This window comes from Polyodon spathula, chromosome 2, assembly GCF_017654505.1.
Source record: "Polyodon spathula isolate WHYD16114869_AA chromosome 2, ASM1765450v1, whole genome shotgun sequence".
NCBI classification, from domain to species: Eukaryota; Metazoa; Chordata; class Actinopteri; order Acipenseriformes; family Polyodontidae; genus Polyodon; species Polyodon spathula.
In genome coordinates, this window is record NC_054535.1 from 108385625 (window position 1) to 108407838 (window position 22214).

General features: G+C 42.1%; 1 protein-coding gene across 1 annotated transcript; it reads left to right on the forward strand.

The window, feature by feature from the left end:
• The first annotated feature begins 1028 nt into the window (after positions 1–1028).
• On the forward strand, positions 1029–12149 carry LOC121307178 (aquaporin-3-like). Its single transcript, XM_041239318.1, has 6 exons — positions 1029–1231; positions 8074–8200; positions 9264–9401; positions 9712–9830; positions 10210–10427; positions 10873–12149. The coding sequence occupies exons 1-6, from the start codon at positions 1124–1126 to the stop codon at positions 11051–11053; spliced, it is 891 nt and encodes a 296-aa protein (XP_041095252.1). The 5' UTR covers positions 1029–1123; the 3' UTR covers positions 11054–12149.
• Positions 12150–22214: the final 10065 nt, after the last annotated feature.

Sequence of the window (22214 nt, forward strand, 5' to 3'; positions counted from 1 at the left end):
GTCTGCAAAAGACACCGCTTCAGTACGTTTCTGTCAAGCTAAAATCAATGTATTCATATAGTACTTCTACCAAAGACTATCCATTACCCTTGTAGTCTTTCCAAACCCATGAAGAGCCTCTGATTGGGATGTTCCTCTTCTAAACTGAAAGAGCCTTACTGGGTAGCTTGGTGAGGTGTGTATGGCTCGAAAGCTGTCGATTGGACAGCCCTGGTTTAAGAACACTTGGGATCGTGTTGCCATTGGATATGTGGAATGCAGCTTCACTTCATTTTAAACATTTGATTTACAAGTTTCTTATCTTCTCAATGAGTATGTAATCGATGACTCGCTGATACAACACAATCTTCTGTTTTTATAGTGATCCAGTTCTCTGATTACTTCACCTTGACTCCAATGTTTTTCCCAGTGTCTGCTATTCATTTACTATAGTTTGCCATTTTAAAATCTTTCTCCCCATACCGCTCTGATTTACCGTGCTTTCACCTTCCTGTGCTTTTACTATGGTAAACTTTTCCAAGGGTACTGATTGTGTTTTTCTGTCTCCTCAGTGGAGATGCTGCAGCCACTGTTCTTGGGGTCGGGTTTAACAGGTGTGTTTCTCTGCAGAAAGAGAATGATGTAACTGACACTTTTTAAAACGTTCACTCAGAGATCTGGCCAAATCACTTGGAAATGCTTTAGATGGTGGAAAATAACTTTAAATTAATAATTGCTTTACCACCCTTTTACCAATTGAGATCATACATTTTTTTCTTTGCTAAATTGTCATTAACTTGGCCACGCCTGTGACGTACTTTCTTTCCATGGATTAACACATGTTTTGTTTTCAGGGCTCTCCAGTAAATTGGGAGTATCCCAGCAGGTTGCTTTGTAACAGTTCTTCAGCAGTGTGGTGCTTTCTCTTTAAAAGTTGGCAGGGCTCGCTGTGCTGGGTCATGGAGGGAGGTGCATGGGGGATGTGTAGGTGTGTACAATGGGAGGACTCTGACTTGGTACCTATAAGACCCCTGACACCAGGACAGAGCAGTATTAGTCAGTCAGCAGCTGGTTAGGATATAGTGAGTAACAGCTTCCCACTGTCTTGTTCTTCTTGCTCCCAGGACCTCAAGCACACAGAAGCATGGGCAGACAGAAGCAGGCTCTGGCCTGGATTTCTGAGATGTTTTATGTCCGGAACTTGCTGTTGAGGCAAGCTCTGGCAGAATGTCTGGGGACCCTCATTCTAGTGGTGAGTGACACAGACTAATCTTCCTGACTTCTGTTATTTTGTGAGTGTTTAATTGATGTTGTACAGTTTGAATAGAATTGATCACTTTACAAAATGATATTGCTTTAGTGGGGAGAAGTTGAATTAGTTTTAATTACATTTCTTTGCTTAACTGAACAAGTTTACATTAACACAGTTTTGCCACACATTTACCAAGCAAACGTTTAGAGAGTTGATGCTGCATGGCCCCCCAGATCGAGGTGCTATTATTGTAAGCTCAGACTTCTCTGATATCACACTTCACTTTCTTAAGCAAACTTGTTTCTTGTTGGACATTGCCTTTTTTAAACAGTGTTTTTTAGCATCTTCATTAAGCACCTGTCCTACCCCAGACCGGGCTGGCTCTGAGTTTCTTTTTAGTCTTGATTTTGCTGGGGTACGTCCCTGTTACTAAGTTCTTGGCATCCAATCTGCTCGATATGACGCATTGCCGTGTTTATTTTTTATTGTCAAGCTCCTGATGTACATTTACTGTTATTTTACCATGTATATGTTTTGTTCTATTTTTTAAACCATAGCTTAGTCTTAACTGTACTTCCCTATGGCACAACACAGCGTACCTTTAAGTGTGCAGCTCAATGTTAAAGTGTCTCAGTTTAGAGTCCAGGCGGGCTAAAGTGCATTCCCTGCAGACTCTTTACCTGACCCTGCTTCAGATATACAGCCTGTTGCTTTTGGCCTCTGACTGCATTGTCTGTATATGATGGGAGATGACTAGGTATGCTTGGTGGCTTTAAAGTCCAGTCTCCATTATTCCTGCTACAATTGCTTGAATAATTCTAAAAGATGTCATTGATCTGATATAGCAGATCTCACTGTCATTTTAGTGTGATGTTTCATACTGGATTATGACAAAGGTAATATTGGTTTATTAAGTTGCAATTTCATCACTCATGAAGACTCTGGGCTAAAATGCCTGTCTAAACTGTTATCGTGAATCTGAATTCTGGATCAAACTGCTATGCAATGGGAGTCTTATTTCCATCCCTGCTATCCTCTCTGCTTATCTAAAATTTTGATTTAACTTGTATAAAAGTAATATATTACTACACATTTTAACTATATAATAAATAAATAGTTGTTGCTGAAGTTTTTTTTAAATTTTTTATATACCGTATGTGGCTTGGCTTGTGAGAGACAGTTGTATCTTAATCAAGTGTGCCACCTGACTTCCCTTCCAAGTGTGCTTTAGAGAAAGGGCAGGGAACCCTGGCTCTCCCAGTCTATTCCATTGCAGGACTCCTGATCATTTAAGGAAATACGGTCCCTGTAGGAGCAAAGTCTTCATTTCATTTCTGAAGACCAAGAACTTCTGCCAACCCCTTGTTCTAGAATGTCACTCTGCCAGCAGAGCAATGGACGGGCTGGTTCTCATTGTGGGTTTGAACTTGCATCTAAGAAGGTGCTGACAGAGTGATTTCACTAGCTGTGAATGGGTTCCGTTCAGGGCTGTGTCCTGTGTGCTGCTTCTTCTGCATGGTCCCAGACAGAGACCTGTCTGTTAACATGGCACACAAACAGCAACCCTGTAGAGTTGTTTATTTCCAGCAAACATTTCTCACACTTCTATGGTTTGAACAGATGGTTTATATGAACACATCAGATTAACAGTCTGGTTGGCTCATTGGTGAGGGTTAAGAATAAGAACACAAAGCTGGATAGCAGTTCTAATTATTTAATGCATGTTTTTATAAGTTTTCTGATAGAAAGTCCACCTGGGAGTTTACCGAAAGCATATACTGTGTTTTTGTTCTCTCTGTTTCTTTTTACAAAATGAAATCTCAGTTTTTCTTGTGGCTCTCAACAAGACTTGACAGGCTGTGTGCCTCCTGAGCTGTTGAGTTTTAAATAACAAACTCATTATCTTTCTGCCTCGGGACGAACCAACAGCAATGGGGCTACAATCCAGTGGAGCTGGGTGTGCCTCTCTTGTCTTGATGACTTTGTGTGGGTGCTCCTCCATAACACTCAATCGTAAGATACAGTCCTAAAAATAGAATGATGTTTAATTCAATTCCATTAACATTACCAGCTTTCTTTTTGCTACTACTAGATGAAGTTCAGTTGAAGAAAATGGTCATAAAACTCACTTTACGTGATGGGCAGTTGTAACAAAAGAACAAACCCTTTGTAACATGCAGTTTTATTAGAACTCAATTCATTTTCATGCTTCTCTTCTCTGCAGAAGGTTTACTTGCATCTACTAGCTCTTCGTTAGATGGACAGTTGGGGGAAACTCACAAACTGGTTCCCTATGATAGCTTAACAAAGATCTAGCCTTTAGATTTGAACTACTTTCACAACTCGCCAGCTGCCTCTTATTGGCTAAGCTTTATTGCGGCGCTGCAGAATGCCCTTCTGAAGGTTTACTGCAGAGTCGTGAAAGCGTGGTTTCTAACACGCTGTGCACCTCCTTGCCTAAACAGCAGCTTGTTGGCATGGCTGGTTTCTTTGAAAGACCAACTCCACTCCACGTGTTTAACAGTCATTACACAGCACCCTTTCAGTTTAAATGAAGTAAACAAATCTCACTTTGAGCCATTCCTGGTTTTACTATGTTTAATAAGACACTGCGGCTAATCGAGCTCCTCATAAAACCTGGAATGGGTGAAACTGCTCTGCAATAAGAGTGTTGTTTCCATCCCTGGAGTTTGTGCCTTGCTGTGTCTTTTATCAATAGGGCAGACCAAACTGTAGTGTTACTTGTGGTGGCATATTTTTTCATGTTCGAATATTCTTTCAAAATTGAAATGATTATTCTAATATTCTTTAATTTTGAATGAGCTGGAAAACAATAGTATTAGTCTCTTCAGAATAGAAAAAAACTAAAGACTAGTGGCACCCCATGAAAAACGACTTGCTTATAGAAATGAGAAAAACTTATCTGTGAAGTAGAATGTTTATTTCAGAGCTCAGGAATGCATTGGTTTCCTTTTGCATGGCGTCTTTGATGCAATTGATTCTAAATTGCTATTTGAACGAAGATGGACGTATGCTACTTCTCCATGTGATTGGGATAGGGGATTCCACAGTAGAGGCAGAGTTCCTGATTGCATTTACTGTGAAAATGTAATGTTGGTCCCCCCCCCCCCCCCCCCCCCCCCCCCCCCCCCCCCCCCCTGTGTGTGTATAGATGTGTGCTGTGTGTGTGTGTGTGTGTGTGTGTATGTGTGTGTGTGTATAGATGTGCTGTGTGTGTGTGTGTGTGTGTGTGTGTGTGTGAGTGTGTGTATAGATGTGCTGTGTGTGTGTATAGTGTGTGTGTGTGTGTGTATAGATGTGCTGTGTGTGTGTATAGATGTGCTGTGTGTGTGTGATGTGGTGTATAGATGTGCTGTGTGTGTGTGTGTGTGTATATAGATCTGCTGTGTGTGTGTGTGTGTGTGTGTGTGTGTGTGTGTGTGTGTATAGATGTGTGTGTGTGTGTATAGATGTGCTGTGTGTGTGTGAGTGAGTGTATAGATGTGCTGTGTGTGTGTATAGATGTGCTGTGTGTGTGTGAGTGTGTGTATAGATGTGCTGTGTGTGTGTGTAGATGTGCTGTAGATGTGCTGTGTGTGTGTGAGTGAGTGTATAGATGTGCTGTGTGTGTGTGTGTGTATAGATGTGCTGTGTGTGTGAGTGAGTGTATAGATGTGCTGTGTGTGTGTATAGATGTGCTGTGTGTGTGTGTGTGTGTGTATAGATGTGCTGTGTGTGTGTATAGATGTGCTGTGTGTGTGTATAGATGTGCTGTGTGTGTGTGTGTGTATAGATGTGCTGTGTGTGTGTATAGATGTGCTGTGTGTGTGTGTGTGTGTGTGTGTATAGATGTGCTGTGTGTGTGTATTGATGTGCTGTGTGTGTGTGTGTGTGTGTGTATAGATGTGCTGTGTGTGTGTATAGATGTGCTGTGTGTGTGTGAGTGAGTGTATAGATGTGCTGTGTGTGTGTATAGATGTGCTGTGTGTGTGTGAGTGAGTGTATAGATGTGCTGTGTGTGTGTATAGATGTGCTGTGTGTGTGTGTGTGAGTGTATAGATGTGCTGTGTGTGTGTGTGTGTGAGTGTGTGTATTGATGTGCTGTGTGAGTGTATAGATGTGCTGTGTGTGTGTGAGTGAGTGTATAGATGTGCTGTGTGTGTGTGTGTGTGTGTGTGTGTGTGTATAGATGTGCTGTGTGTGTGTGTGAGTGAGTGTATTGATGTGTGTGTGTGTGTGTATAGATGTGCTGTGTGTGTGTGAGTGAGTGTATAGATGTGCTGTGTGTGTGTATAGATGTGCTGTGTGTGTGTGAGTGAGTGTATTGATGTGCTGTGTGTGTGTATAGATACAACAGCAAGAGAACATTCAAAGAGGAGATTAAATGTTTAAGAGATACAAATGGCAAAATCATAGAGGAAGAAAAAAAAATAGCAAATATGTTAAATGATTACTTTTCACAAGTTTTTACAAAGGAAGATACTGACAACATGCCCCACATGTCATCCAGTTCCTATCCAGTTTTAAATAACTTTAGCATAACCGAGGCAGAAGTGTTAAAGGGACTAGGAGCTCTTAAAATAAACAAATCCCCTGGGCCGGATGAGATCCTCCCAGTAGTACTCAAAGAAATGAAAGAAGTAATTTACAAACCGCTAACCAAGATCATGCAGCAGTCTCTTGACACAGGGGTGGTACCGACAGACTGGAAAATTGCAAACGTAATACCGATCCACAAAAAGGGAAACAAAACTGAACCAGGTAACTACAGACCAGTAAGCCTGACTTCTATTATATGCAAACTTATGGAAACTATAATAAGATCCAAAATGGAAAATTACCTATATGGTAACAGGGTACTGGGAGACAGTCAACATGGTTTTAGGAAAGGGAGATCGTGTCTAACTAACTTGTTTGATTTTTTTGAGGATGCAACATCAATAATGGATAATTGCAAAGCATATGACATGGTTTATTTAGATTTCCAGAAAGCTTTTGACAAAGTCCCGCACAAAAGATTAATTCTCAAACTGAACGCAGTTGGGATTCAAGGAAACACATGTACATGGATTATGGAGTGGTTAACATGTAGAAAACAGAAAGTACTGATTAGAGGAAAAACCTCAGAATGGAGTGTGGTAACCAACGGTGTACCACAGGGATCAGTATTAGGTCCTCTGCTATTCCTAATCTACATTAATGATTTAGATTCTGGTATAGTAAGCAAACTTGTTAAATTTGCAGACGACACAAAAGTAGGAGGAGTGGCAAACACTGTTGCAGCAGCAAAGGTCATTCAAAATGATCTAGACAAGATTCAGAACTGGGCAGATACATGGCAAATGACATTTAATAGAGAAAAGTGTAAGGTACTGCACGCAGGAAATAAAAATGTACATTATAAATATCATATGGGAGATATTGAAATTGGAGAAGGAATCTATGAAAAAGACCTAGGAGTTTTTGTTGACTCAGAAATGTCTTCATCTAGGCAATGTGGGGAAGCTATAAAAAAGGCTAACAAGATACTCGGATACATTGTGAAAAGTGTTGAATTTAAATCAAGGGAAGTAATGTTAAAACTGTACAATGCACTTGTAAGACCTCATCTTGAATATTGTGTGCAGTTCTGGTCACCTCGCTATAAAAAAGATATTGCTGCTCTAGAAAGAGTGCAAAGAAGAGCGACCAGAATTATTCCGGGCTTAAAAGGCATGTCATATGCAGACAGGCTAAAAGAATTGAATCTGTTCAGTCTTGAACAAAGAAGACTACGTGGCGACCTAATTCAAGCATTCAAAATTCTAAAAGGTATTGACAGTGTCGACGCAAGGGACTTTTTCAGCCTGAAAAAAGAAACAAGGACCAGGGGTCACAAATGGAGTTTAGAAAAAGGGGCATTCAGAACAGAAAATAGGAGACACTTTTTTACACAGAGAATTGTGAGGGTCTGGAATCAACTCCCCAGTAATGTTGTTGAAGCTGACACCCTGGGATCCTTCAAGAAGCTGCTTGATGAGATTTTGGGATCAAGAAGCTACTAACAACCAAACGAGCAAGATGGGCCGAATGGCCTCCTCTCGTTTGTAAACTTTCTTATGTTCTTATGTTCTTATGCTGTGTGTGTGTGAGTGAGTGTATAGATGTGCTGTGTGTGTGTGTGTGTGTGTATAGATGTGCTGTGTGTGTGTGTGAGTGAGTGTATTGATGTGCTGTCTGTGTGTGAGTGAGTGTATAGATGTGCTGTGTGAGTGTATAGATGTGCTGTGTGAGTGTATAGATGTGCTGTGTGTGTGTGTGTGTGTGTGTGCATAGATGTGTGTGTGAGTGTATTGATGTGCTGTGTGAGTGTATAGAGGTGCTGTGTGTGTGTGTGTGTGTGTGTATAGATGTGCTGTGTGTGTGTGTGAGTGAGTGTATTGATGTGCTGTGTGTGTGTGAGTGAGTGTATAGATGTGCTGTGTGAGTGTATTGATGTGCTGTGTGAGTGTGAGTGAGTGTATAGATGTGCTGTGTGTGTGTATAGATGTGCTGTGTGTGTGTGTGTGTGTGAGTGTATAGATGTGCTGTGTGTGTGTATGATGTGCTGTGTGTGTGTGTGTGTGTGTGTGTGTGAGTGAGTGTATAGATGTGCTGTGTGTGTGTATAGATGTGCTGTGTGTGTGTGAGTGTGTGTATAGATGTGCTGTGTGTGTGTGTGTGTGTGTGTGTGTGTGTGTGTATGTGTGTGTGCTGTGTGTGTGTGTGTGTGTGAGTGAGTGTATTGATGTGCTGTGTGTGTGTATAGATGTGCTGTGTGTTAAATGTAAGTGCAGGCTCTGACTCCCTCCTCTCCTCTGCAGATGTTTGGCTGTGGTTCTGTCGCTCAGCTAGTTCTCAGCGGTGGATCTCATGGACAGTTCCTGACTGTCAACTTCGCTTTCGGCTTTGCTGCGACCCTGGGTGTCCTGGTGTCTGGGCAGGTGTCAGGTAAGAGCTGTCCGGTAGCTGGTGAGTGAGGAGGGGATGATTCCAGTTTCAGATTTCTGCATGTTTCCAGTGCTTGCTGTGTTGCAGAGAGCTCTTCACTCCAGTGAGGATTCCAACAGTAAACACACTCCTACTAGTTCAGGAATTAAGACTTCTCATAGCACCATCTTCTATATTATAATTAAAAGGCACTGCGCTAGAATCCCACACAACTATTGGAGTGAATTAAGTCATTTTCCTACCCGCTCTGATACTGGGATTATAGGGTTATAAAAGAAATATCCAATAACCACGTCTCACCAGTGTGGTGAGGTTTACGCTACTCCCTAATGGAGGGGTGCAAATTAACCTAAAACCACTAGTGATGAGTAGGCTTTCCAGTAAAACTTAACTGCATACATACCTCAAAAGATACTGGCTAAGCAAGAATACAATTTAGACAACAAAGGGGGCAAGAGAGTCTCCAAGTGGTAGTGTTTACCTCAGTCAGGTGAGGTGCATTGCCCCACATACTGCCAAAACCTGTCTTCATAACTTTGTCTGTTCCCTTTACAGTTTTGCTGGTACAGAACCAGTAGTGTTTTTGTGACTCAGCTGTAGGAGACAGGCACACAAATGTGCTTAACAGGACGCTCCTAGATCAAGATGGTGACACAAATGTGAGGATTAAAACACACGCAACTCACTCAATCCACCCAAACAGTGGTTCTATAAACCACACCCGGCATGTGTGTTCACCCTTGTGTGAACTTGTTAAGACTTGTTTGTATTTGCTTTGTGCTATCTGCACACTAGCATTACAAGCCTTTATAAGTATTACGCCTTTGTAGCTTTAACAAGTGAATTTGAACATGCAGGAGTTCTGGATAAGCTAGTGCTTCTCACACAGTGGAATTCATCAGTTTGCAGTAGCATGGTTACTTATTTTCTGAGTAAAGGTGCTGCATTTAGCGAGTACACAGCTGGGATTACTCTTAGTTATTCGTTCTGCAAGTGCGAATCGGCAACGCTATTTGTCGGTTTCTTCAGACAAACTCTTGACCTTCCTGACCTCTCTCTGCAGGTGGGCATCTGAACCCGGCTCTGACCTTTGCTGTCTGTCTGCTGGGGCGGGAGAGGTGGCTCAAGCTGCCAGTGTACTTCTTGGCGCAGACAGTGGGTGCCTTCCTGGGGGCAGGGGTCATCTTCGGAATGTACTTCGGTGAGTGGGCACACCCCAAAATATAAATCACAAATAGTCGTGTTTGGTAAGGTTATCAAATAACATTTCCGGCTGGTTTCACACTTGAACTACCTCACTTAGCGGTGACAGAGTGCTAATCAGTGTCTAGATACCTAGCTGTGTGATTTGTACTTGCAGCCTTGCATTATGTCCATTATGATTCAAGTAAAGTTGTGTTTTCACATGGAATGAAATCCCTCCTTTAGCTCCTAGCTGTCATGAACAGCCCTGTATTTAGCATGCTGGTTTTGTTTGGGCTGTGATTCTGACGTCTGGTTTGCGTTCACAGATGCCTTGTGGATGTTTGGGAATAACGAGCTGATAGTGACAGGAGAAAACTGTACTGCTGGGATCTTTGCTACCTATCCATCTCAACACTTGACCCTGCTCAATGGCTTCTTTGACCAGGTAAGGAGCTGAAGCAGTTTAGCTGGCTGCATTGACACTTTCCCAGTCGGGTGCACTTATACCTTGTGAAAATCCCATTCTGTGAATATAATGAGCCACTGCAGCGCACTGCTCCTTTTTCTTTTTATGCAGTATGCTTATGAAAGTGTACTTTTTATATGAAATGAATCAAAGTTCTTGGCCTCAGCACAGCCCACTTTGAGGTAAAAAGGATTGATTGATGCAATTATAAAATCTCTCCATCATAGTAGTCCAAGTAGACAGTCATTTCGGCTAGTGCCTTCAGAGGTGCACACTGGAGGCACTATCCAGAACATTTTGTCTACTTGACTTGGTTTCTAGTCTCTAATCTCTCCCTCTCTGATCTCCTCCCCTGCAGATGATCGGAACCGCTGCCCTGATCGTGTGCCTCCTGGCCATCGTGGACCCCTACAACAACCCGATCCCCAGGGGTCTGGAGGCCTTTACTGTGGGCTTCGTCGTCTTGGTCATAGGTCTGTCCATGGGCTTCAACTCTGGCTATGCTGTCAACCCTGCCAGAGACCTTGGTCCTCGCCTGTTCACCGCCATAGCCGGCTGGGGCTCGGAGGTCTTCACGTACGTCACAGCCACCATCTTCGATGAAATCCTCTTACCCTGTTTATGTCTATTTATACCACCAGGGGCTGCTTAAAAAGATTACTTTAAAGGAGCCTTTTGTAGTTTACTCCCCTGTGTTGGGCAGGGATGAAAATAACTCCTATTGCATAGCAGTTTCACCCATTCCAGGTTTTACTACAAGCTTGATTAGCCACAGTGTATAGGTAACAAGCTCAGGTGTGTCTTATTAAACACATAGTAAAACCAAAAATGGATCAGACTGCTATGCATTGGGAGTCTTATTGCCATCCTTGGGGACAATTAGGAAAGGTTCTCTCTGTTAGTTTCTCTTTGATTTCAGTGTTTCCTCCTCTGGAGTCCTATTCTACTGGTCTGTGATGGTGTGTGTTTTTATTTCTTATTATGAGAATGCCAGAGCTTAGGTCTGTCTTTTCTTTTCCAGCGCTGGCACTTACTGGTGGTTGGTGCCCATCTTTGCCCCCTTCCTGGGGGCCTTCGTCGGCGTCATGGTGTACCAGTTCATGGTGGGCTTCCACACGGAGGGTGAGGCCAAAGACAGCGTGAGGGAGGACAACGAGGAGAACATCAAGCTGTCCAACATCCACCCTAAACAGACAGCTTAATCAGGCCCCCTCCTGTCTAGCACACACAGAACATTCTGACCTCCATACACGTTGTGACTAACAGCATGCTTTCAGAAGACTGCACACCAGTCTGTCATTGTGGGGGCGTCTCCCTTGCATTCCAGCTCAGAGAGGGGTAGGAGGAGGGGTGGAGGGACACACACACACAATACCCTTTTCTCTACTGATGGAATTGGATCTTCCAGAGAACCCTGTTGATATAGTGTCAGTGTCTTTATATTTGTCCTGACATTTCTTGAATTAGAGTAGTCTGTCTGTATCTAGTTTCTACAGTTTTTTACTTTTTTTTCTAGTGTTTTTGGTTTTGTCAGGTTTTACTTTAGACTTTTACTTAGTGAACAAACCTTGAATCCTGTCTGGGCAGCACATAGGCAGTGGGCCAACATGGGGTGGAACTCGCAACTGTCTTTGTGTGAAGCACAGTGAATAAATTTAGTCTCGTCAGTGTGTGCAGTAGAGTGACAATCTCTCCATTACTTGGGGCATCCTCCTGCCTTGTAGAAAATCAATACTGGTCGTGGGAATGTGCAAGTCCACAGCACAGCTATGCACACTGCTGCAATTGTCTTAATTACCCCTTCATTTAAAAGGATTTGAAATGAGCCTGAATTAATGTACCTTGCTTTTATGTTTAGCTTGCTTGGTTACTTTTTTCTATTAGATCCTTCAAACCACATATCAATGAAAATGGCCTTCAAGTGATGTGTATTTTGTACTGTGTGTGGAAATGTTAAAGTTGGAACATTGAAAACGTAGAGTTGAAACACAAATTATATTATGTATTTTCTACCAAAGGTTGTAAATGCAACTAATGTTTGATTCATTGGAAGTCTTTATTTTTAAACTAAACCTAGGAAAAGGCTGCCTTTTGCTGCCTCTGCATTCTGACATTGATTAATTATTTTTGCATGTGTTTGTTTTGTTGTTTTATATCATGGAGTTGTGCAGAGGAACATAATTTTGTAAAATATTCAGATTGTTTTTCAACTTGAAGGGGCATTTCAAATGCACATTTCTCTATTGTCTTTTTGTATCTCTTTGGTCTTGGTCAATAAAGACCCTATTAAATACACAATACAGTTTTTCAAAGGGATTTTCCGAGGAACATGAGTCATCTTGCACTGCAAAGCTACTTAGAGCAAATGGTTCTACTGGAGCTATCCTGCCCCACCACTATGAGATGCCTCACAATCAAATTTTCTCTTGGCCCCTGCGGTTCTTCTTGTGCTGTAGTTATAGCTGGCTGATTTGGCAGCAGCCAATTCTTTGTAAACAAGTTCACGGTAGTCGATTTTGCACGACAGCAAAGCATACTCAGCTGTGGTGTTACTTTCATCACACAACAAACCTGAAGGCTGAGTTTGGTGCTGCACATTGACCTCGTCAGCAAAGGACGAGCTATGACATCTACTTCATAACAAGAAAAAACCCCTCTAAATTCAATAAATCCATCATAAAAATAAATAAATACATTAATTTAAAGAGCAGTGTTTTAATCCTGTACTTTCAATCGTTCTTTACTTTTATACAAATGCTACAGGACAAATACGTGTTGTACCCTTGACTGGAACGAAACAGCTTGTGTCATTATCTTAAAAAGGCATTAATTGTCAACTGATGAGAGCTGTCAATACTTTTTTGGGTGCATTTTTATAAGGCTGACTGTTAAAATTTGGTGATGTTGTTGTTTTGTAACTGAACTGTATCCCCGTTAAGACCACCCAGGCAGCATGCTGCACAACATGTCAGTTTATCAGCAGAGATGATTACTGGTTGTTAATTTCGCTGGACATCAATTACATCCTGTGGTTACCTAGTAAAGCCCGGCCACGCAGCATTGGACAGGCTGCACAAAACGTGACAATACGTGGGCTTGTGAGATGATATTAAGAGAAGTAACTTCTCTAAGAACCTATGGTGCACGGTGAGGTTGACAGGTTACGATATTAAGCAAGGCGATATAAAACGGGTTAATCTGTATATGGAAAACTACAATGTGGTATGTGATTCAATATGTTAACATGACATTATTCAACAGGTTTCATTCGACTTCATAAAATGAATTAATTATACAGGATGATGCAAAACGTATGGCCGAGCTGTATATTAGGCATTAAAAAACCCAGGTTCTGTGTGCAAATAACAGTTGGAAAGGGGATTGGCTGTGTCCCGATAGTCACACGCCCACACCTGCCCTGATTGGCTGTGTCCCGATAGTCACACGCCCACACCTGTCCTGATTGGCTGTGTCCCGATAGTCACACGCCCACACCTGCCCTAATTGCCCCTCCCCCCCTCCGTTCATTAAGGTGTCTCTGAGTGTGTGTTCATGGTGGGCCTCCACATGGAGGGTCACGTCAATTTATTACCTGGCAGCTGCATCAAAGATCGGAAATATTTCTGCTGAAGATGGCTTTGTCCAGTACAGAAGGGGATACTGCACACGTTTGTTGTTATTTTGTCATGTGTTTATGTTTTATTTTGCTCATTACAAGGTGAATGGAGATGGTATTCTGCTCCACTACAGCAGTAAATATACTAATTAGCAGTACAATGTTCTCTGATCTTCAAAATGTCCGCCTAGGAAAACATCCCACTTGTTATTTAGTTCCCCTTTACAGTTACAGTACACACACACACGTGGTCAACCAAGACACTATATTAGTAAAGTCACTATCTCATGCCTACATATACTAAAAATAACGTTATTTGGCAAACATTGTTACGAGAAGTTTTTCTCAATGTCTACGAAGCCTGACAACAATTTTGCATGCTGTCAACAAGCACCTTAATATACAGTTCCCATCTCTGAACAGAACTTGAATGGAGCTGTGCAGTATAATCTTGCTGCAGAGACTAGATTAACGGCTTGTCCACAGAGACGCAAGTCTCCCCTGAGAAGAAAGATTAACCCGTTTCAAACTGATGCTCCAGCGGCGTGTCAAACTGAATTCAAACACCAAATATTTACTATGACCCCATTAAGCACATGAGTAGAGCGGTGTCTGAAACAATTAAGTAGCCTTGCCGCGCTTTCCACGCTAGCACGTCTTCCTCTGCCACTCTGAGCGCCTCTGGCGCGGGGGTGCAGCCCCTGACAATACACAAATGTGAAAAAGGCGGTGTGGCAGCCCTCACACTGATGTCTTATTGACGAAAGTGGCCCACCTCTGAAAATTAGTGAAGAACACTGTGCTAAAGAGTTGCATTTGTCCCACAATGCTACACTGATCACCTGTTACCACCAGAATCGATCATGGCAGCGCCCACAGAGAGCAACCAGATTGCAAGTGAGAGGATTCAACATATGATTTTTTTTTTTTAAATGTATTTATGAAAACCCAAACTTACTTGTCGTCTGTTTCTAGCACAGGTTACAGTTAGCTGTCCCGGCATTCTCTAGCTCCTGCATGCAGCATCTTTACAACTGACCATCGAGACCCCGGGAATCAATGAAGTAAAAAGCCTGATAACTCTGCAGCAAAATTACTATGTGTATTTAGTACACTTTACGCAGACGATACTCAAATCTATATTAATTCTAAACCTGATATCAATGTTGCTGCCTCTGCCTGTATCTGATATAAAAAATGGGATTTCGCAAAATTTTTTACACCTTAACTGTGACAAGACTGAGGTAATGCTGTTCGGTACCCCCCGCCAGCTGGGTAAAACCAGTACTGTAAATCTGTCTGTTGATGGAACCATGCGTGAGTTCAGATCTGAGAAGAAAAATCTGGGTGTGATTTTCGATCCTGGGTTAACTTTTGAATCGCATGTGCTGAATACTGTCAAGGCTTCCTTTTTTCACCTTAGAAATATTGCCAGACTGCATCCCATGCTTTCTCTACCTGCAGCTGAAAAACTGGTTCTTGCTTTTGTTTTCTCTGGGATCAATTGCTGTAACACCCTGCTCACTGGGGTGTCTAATAGCATCCTCACTAAAATTCAGTTGGTTCAAATTCTGCAGCCACAATTTTGTCTCGGTCCCTCTCAAGAGATCACATCACTCCTGTCTTGGAGGCCTTGCACTGGCTGCATGGACTCTTCATGGGCTAGCTCTGTTATCTTTTTAGTCTCCCACTCGCAAACTCCGCTCTGCCAATCTCAGACTGCTGTGAGTCCCGCCTGCTTACCTGCACTCTATAGGCGACAGGGCCTTCTGTTGCTATGCCCCCAAATTATGGAACTCTATTCCACTACAGATCAGGGACTCCACTTCTTTGAGTGTTTTTAAAGTTCATTTAAAGACTTACTTTTTTAGAAAGACGTTTTTATGATTTTTATGATTGTTTTATGTCCTTGTGCTTTTTTATGCAAAATCTGTTTATTTATTGCTGTACTATTAATTGTGAAGCGCTCTGAGATGACTGCTTTTAAGAACATGTGGCAAAGTGCCCGTCTCTGTGTGTATGTTGTGTGTTAATGTTGGTGTGTAGTCATTGGTACACGGGATATAAACGGGTCTGTATAACACAAGTGTTTAAAATGTATATTTGTATTTAGGCACGAGGATTGCACAGCACTTCATGTGCAGGTAAAATATAATAATATGTGAGCATGGGGAATTGCACTTTATTAATTCATGTGCAGTTGTACCGCGACTCCAAGTGAATGATTGATTAGCAATCGAGTCTCGGTACAGCTGCATAAAAGCTGCATGTTTTCACTCACTCGGGGTTGTGTGTTCAGTGAGTGGAGAATGGGATTGGAGAAAGAGGTAATTGTAATAATAATAGTTAAAAATAAAAGCTCACCGTGTTTTGTCTGTATAGTCCGTTTTGTTTGTGTTTTTGTTTTGGCGACCAGTGCCGTGTCCTGTGTTTTGGTTGTCTTGCAACCTTTTATTTTCTGTCTGTGCGCTATTAAATGCTGAGCGAGACCATTCGCTCAGCTCCACCAAACTCCACCTCTCTTTGTTTATTTCCTGGTTTCTGTTTCTGGTCTGACATCCCCCACTTCAGCTGTCTTTGTGACAGAGCACTGTTGAAAATAAAGTTTATTATTCTTATTACACATTAAGTGTAAATATTAATTGGCCTAGGAGTTCACTTGCTGCCGTGCTGCGGATCGTGCAACCTTTTCTGTGCTTGGCATTTTGCCAGCCACTAGAACTCTCTGTGCTTGCAATCGGACTATGCTGTTTGCAGAACTGGGTGCACGGTCTGGAAACGTGCTTCTGCGAGCAGGAACGCCTACCGTGTGGCAGACACTGGTTCCCTGTGCTGGATATTGAGTGCAGCTTTGCCCAGCACTGAGCCCTGCCAGTGAGCACTGCTTGGTGCGAAGATAATTAGTCTGTTGCAATGTTGTAAGGGTGGTGGGTGTAAAGAGGGGCAGCCTGAAGGCTGGTACTGGCAGTGTAGCTCTGATCTGCTGATCTGCCTGTGTTGTTTCTATGCTGAAGCCACTGTCCCACTGTCTGATCCTGATTGTGCTGATTAATAAAAGAGTTGCTGTTTTGAATCACAAACTGTCAATCAGCCCGGGGGGGGGGGGATTCTTTGCACCTCCCCTATCTACTGGATGTTCCCGTTCCAATTCAGTCAAAATGAATAGTGGTAGTCTAGCCCACAGACAATGTGCTGATTTTATTTTATTAGGTAGGTTCAGTCCAAAAACAAAATAACAGTCAATATAATTGCCTTTCAGAGATTGCCACCCTTATTGAATCAGCTGAGATCTGCGTTTAGAGCTGTCCTGGGAGCCAGTAGGCTGGGTGGTCTAATCTGATGCTCTATACATCTTTCAAAATGTTCCTATGTTGCCATATAAAAAAAATGAATCTGGATTAAACTGGGGCGGGTAAGGAAAAACCGGACAGATCAGTGCAGTCATCAAAAACAGGTTTCGCTGTTTCAGTTTGCACCGTTTTTTGTCAAGATTTTGAAAGACGTGAGCAGATGAACAATAACAAGGACACCAAATACTCAGATTAATTTAATGCTGTGCTTTGTATTTTTTTTTTTTTAAATTCAGTGCCAGGATCTTAATGTTTCCTGGTTATGCCTACAAAATCCTTTAAAAACCTTTAATAGCATGCGATCTTCTTTTTAACGTGTTTTATGTAACAGCAAGTACAAAGCGTACCACCACATATTTTTCAGTAGGTACTTTTATTTATTTGTGTATTGATTGATTTATTGATTGATTGATTATAGCATATGAAAGTATGCTGTTATTGATATTCAAGAAGCCTGCACACAGCCCAGCAGAATGGAAGGAGTATTAAAGCCCCTGTGCCTTGAACCTTATCCTTGTAACCGCAGTGTAATAGGAATTTGCATTTGGGTGAGTGAATATTACATATAATTTTACTCCAATAGGTGTCACTATTCTAGTATAATAAGTAGCCACCTGTGAGTGTGATTGGATAATGAATTAAAAGTTGGAAATTCGGGTTAGGGCAAGGGAAGAGAAGTCATCACTGTTATTGCTTGATTATTCTGTACAAGGCTGTATCCTGGCAATGTCATCCAGTGCCTCAGTCTAAAGAAACAGACACCTCCTTCATCTCATCTTTGGAATGAACTTCCCTAAGTAATTCAACCTGCCTAGGAATCTCTCCATATCTTTTTTTTTTTTTGCATTCTTGTTGAGGCGTGTACACTATTGCTTCAATCTTACTCTGCTCTGGTTTCAGTCCATCACTTGTAAACGCTGTCCCAGATATTTTATTTCACTAAGTCTTCTTTTCCCTTGCTCTTTCCTGGACTTGCTTCAGTCTGTAGTCTTGCTGTTCTATGGGAGCTCCCTAAACAAGCACATCATGTATGACGGTTTCCACTCCTTCAGTTCCTTCAAACAGCTGTGCCACCATTCTGTGAAAAGCCTCTGCCGCCGAATTGATGTCAGAGAGTAAATGCACACATCTGTAGCGTCCACATGGTGTGTTCAAGGTGCACAGTCAGGAAATCTCGAGTTGCCAGAAACCAGAGCTTGCATCCAGGGCTGAGTATTGTTTGGCATCAGTCAGTTTACATGTGATCTCGTCTACTGTGAACAACTGATACGCATTCAAATCCCTTGGATCCAGGCAGACTCTTAGACTCTATCGGATTAGCCCACTGTGGCAAAGTGGTTTGCAATGTGCAGGTGCAAGAGTGATGTAGTAATCAATATCAGACAGACAACGAGGTGCAATGGTGTTTATTTATAATCCAAAAAGTCACTTGACAACTGTAAATAATAATGAATGGTAATACACAATGATATGTACCACACAGTATAACCCAGGGGCTCAGTCTCGAAACAATAAACACAACATTTAATACACACCCAATATACAAACACGGTCACCAGTCCAAAGTGAGTGCTGTAGTGCTCGTGGTGTAAATACAATTTATCATGAAACAAGTGAAGTATTGTCCGGGTTTTATGCTTTCCTGTAGCGACAGCTCTGGATCGTGTTAGTCGTCTAATAATAACAAACAAGTATATTTAGACATGACAAAACACTCACGATATTCAATACAGTTCTCCTTCCGGTTCAGCGTTACCCATAAAAATCACTTAACTATGTCCGCTTATATACAGTCAATCACGCCCCCTTGATTAACGATTGCAACCGCTCCACCAATCTGCGCCTGCCATCGCGGGTCGATGATTTAGCGTACCATAGTTCCACCCCCTTTCTAGATGGCCAACTTCCACCTAATCCTGGGAATTAATTGTCTGGCCATCCAATCCAGGGCACTCTGTTCCCTTTACACAGCGCCCTCACAGGTCGGGAGGGAGATTTATCACCAAGAATCGTTCTGTCTCTGTCACACCCACTTTGTCGGTTCTTCAATTTTCTTGATCACTTGAAGTTTCTCTGTTCTATCTAGTTCTGCCTTAAGTCAACCTCTCAGCATGAGTGACAGAGAGAGAAAGAATCTAAGCTGTAAATCTCCCTCCCTACCACACGGCGGCATGCTTCCCTGTAGACCTTTCGACTCGACGGTAGGCAGAAACTAGAAGTTGGCCATCTTGACGGAAGCTCGTAGCTGCACGTACACAAAACTAATCCTGTGCAATCAGCTATGGGGCAGGCAGCGATTGGAGAAACCATGGTGTGGGGCTGATTGCAAGGAGGATTTGGGTAGTACAAAGGGGATGCAGCTACGTAAGTGCAGCCCCTTGTGCTGAGACATTTGACCAGCCGGAGCATGTTTGCTTTGACTTTGTCTGTGGTTGTATATTGCAGAGGATTAAGGAGGAGATCGGGAGCTGCAGCCACATGGCCAGCTCAGCCTCACTACACATCACATCACAGCACAGCTCAGCTCAGCACAGCACAACACAGCAGGCACAGCACAGCATGGCACAGCACGGCACAGCACGGACACCCACACTACTTTCACCCGAACCACAGAGCTCAGTTTCGTGCACGGAGCATTGTGGTTAAATTCGTTTTGTTTTGTTTGGGACTGCAGCCCAGCGTATTTTGATTCCCTTATACCATTGGTGGTCCTGGGGTGACTTATCTTCTTTTTGTGAATTATTTCATTAAATATGGGCATTTTTGGAAAGGATACAGTGTGTTTGCTTGTAATTTATTATCACACCACTCATCACTCTGTCACAGCATGACTGGAGCTTTTCTTCCTGGGTGTATTTTGGGTGGAGTGGTTTCATCTGTCCCCCTTCCATGCAGCCAGTACCCTGAAACACATCCTCATACTCACTGAACATAAGTTGGGGTTACAGCAATCACTATCTTTCCTGGCATAGTGGTTCATGTTGTCACACTTTCTACGTTGCTTTCCATAGACTGGACAATTCTGTGGCGAATGCTCTGATCAGCATCTTTTGCATTTAAACTTCTTCATGCCCGAGCTGTACTTTTTTTAATTTGGGTTTGTTTACTCTCCCCCCCCCCCCCCCCGCTTCCCCCCGTGGCGGTTTCTTTTTTACAGCATCTACTTTCTTGCTTTTTTGCGATATCGTCTTCACTCATTAGTTTCATTTGACTTTTTGTCGGCTGAGACGCTCTGCAAATGTTTAATGCTTTCTCTAGTGTCAGATCATCTTCTCTCAGAGAATATGTTGCAATCTCACAAACAATTCTGTGTCTTATTCAGGGATTCTTCTAATTCTCCAAATTCACACGACTTTTCCCGTTTTCTCAGTTCAGTGACACACTACAGTATTTTTTAATCTTTCTAATATTTGCGTTAAATTATGTCCACCAACTTCACTATCTAAGTGTTGTACACTTCCAGCACTTCTTCCCCTCTTACGTGCAGGAAGATGGAAGACTGTAGCTGGAGGTCTTTCTTATCACTGCCTGGTCAACAGCCCGGTCTGGGCGCGGTAGAACAGTTTGGTCTGGGTGCGGTGGAACAGTCCGGTCTGGGCGCGGTGGAACAGCCCGGTCTGGGCGCGGTGGAACAGTCCGGTCTGGGCGCGGTGGAACAGTCCGGTCTGGGCGTGGTGGAACAGCTTGGTCTGGGCGCGGTGGAACAGCTTGGTCTGGGCGCGGTGGAACAGCCCTGTCTGGGCGCGGTGGAACAGCTTGGTCTGGGCGGTGGAACAGCCCGGGCTGCGCGCGATGGAACATGGTCGCATGTACAGCTATGGCCAAAGGTTTTGCATCACCTACATTTTCTTTTTGTTGGACTGATACAATAAAAAGAAACCTAGATTAACATCATTTAGTTGTTTTTATTGATCATCATGTAATCAAAGAAACTACAGAACGATATCACAGAAGTATACTGGAAGGTATAGTAGTACAGTATTTCATATTGGATTTTGAAACATCACGTTTTTTTGTTGTCTGTTTTTTGTTAAGTACGGAAAACTACAAAGTGGTGTGTAATTCAATATGTTAACATAACATTATTCAACAGGCTTCATTCGACTATGAAGCAAAATTGTTTCATTATATCGGGAGATGCAAAACTTATTGCCACAGCTGTACTGCAAATTCACTTTATTCTAATAGATAAATCACACAACTGTACATGCAAAATACAATAAACACAGCCTCGATTTATCGTGGTCTGTACAGCGAGATTTTTTATATATTTGACCAATAATATTATTGATTATTACATATGGTATAACTACTACTTGAAACTTTCTGTCTGAAAAAAACCATCACAATGCACAAGTAGCATCACCAAATCACTAAATGAACTAAATGATTTAGAGAAAAGCCTAAAACCTGTTCCCTTCCCACATCGATAAAGCTGAACGTGTTCAAGTCTGTCCGCCTCGTGAACGTCCATCGTAACTAATGGATGATAAAAATTCAGTTTAACTTTGTGTTATATACGTACTGTTACTTTTTTCTTCTTCACACACAAATACTATTATCTGTACCTCTGTAACTTGCAATGCATCATGCAGTTTAATATCTAGTTAAATGCCTAAGGATCTGGCCAGTAATTAATTGCCTTAACAGTTATTTAATGAAATCATTATCAGTCCCATAGCTCCTACAATAATAAATAATTGCCATTTTCCAAACAATTAGTAGTATTTTCTTTGAATGAGACTAGATGAAGGCAAACAACCCATGAAGCGGGCACGGAAAAACGTTTTCCTTACAACTTCTGTCAAGGTCAATTGAGAAATACAAATCGCTGATAAGATTTGTTTCCAGGTGTCATTATCATCATTAACATGGTTTCAGGATCACTGGTAATATCACAGGTATCTGATTAGCCATTAGAACATGGTGCTGTGACCATTGCTGAGCTCCCCGTCACTGTGACTGGGTGTTTTTAATTGTTGTGTGCTTGTATTTGTCTATCTGATAGAACACATTTAAACACATGAAAACAATGAAATACGCTCTGTCATCGGATCTGCTGTTGTTTTGAGAGCATTGAATCAACCAGGTATTTATTCCCCTGGGTCACACATTGGATCTTGTGTTGAAAGCATGGTTTATTTCTGTAAAAGAACAAAGACATTGGCAGGTATTACAAAGTCCACACAATTCAAATATATTTTGCCTTTTCCATTGCCATTAGTCCCTCTTCGATGTATACAGTGCCTATAGAAAGTCTACACCCCCTTTCAAAATTTTCACCCTTTGTTGCCTTATAGCCTGGAATTAAAATGCATTAAAATAGCTTTTTTTCATTTATCTACACATCCTACCCACAACTTCCAAGTGAAAAAAATGGTAGAAATTTGCAGAAAA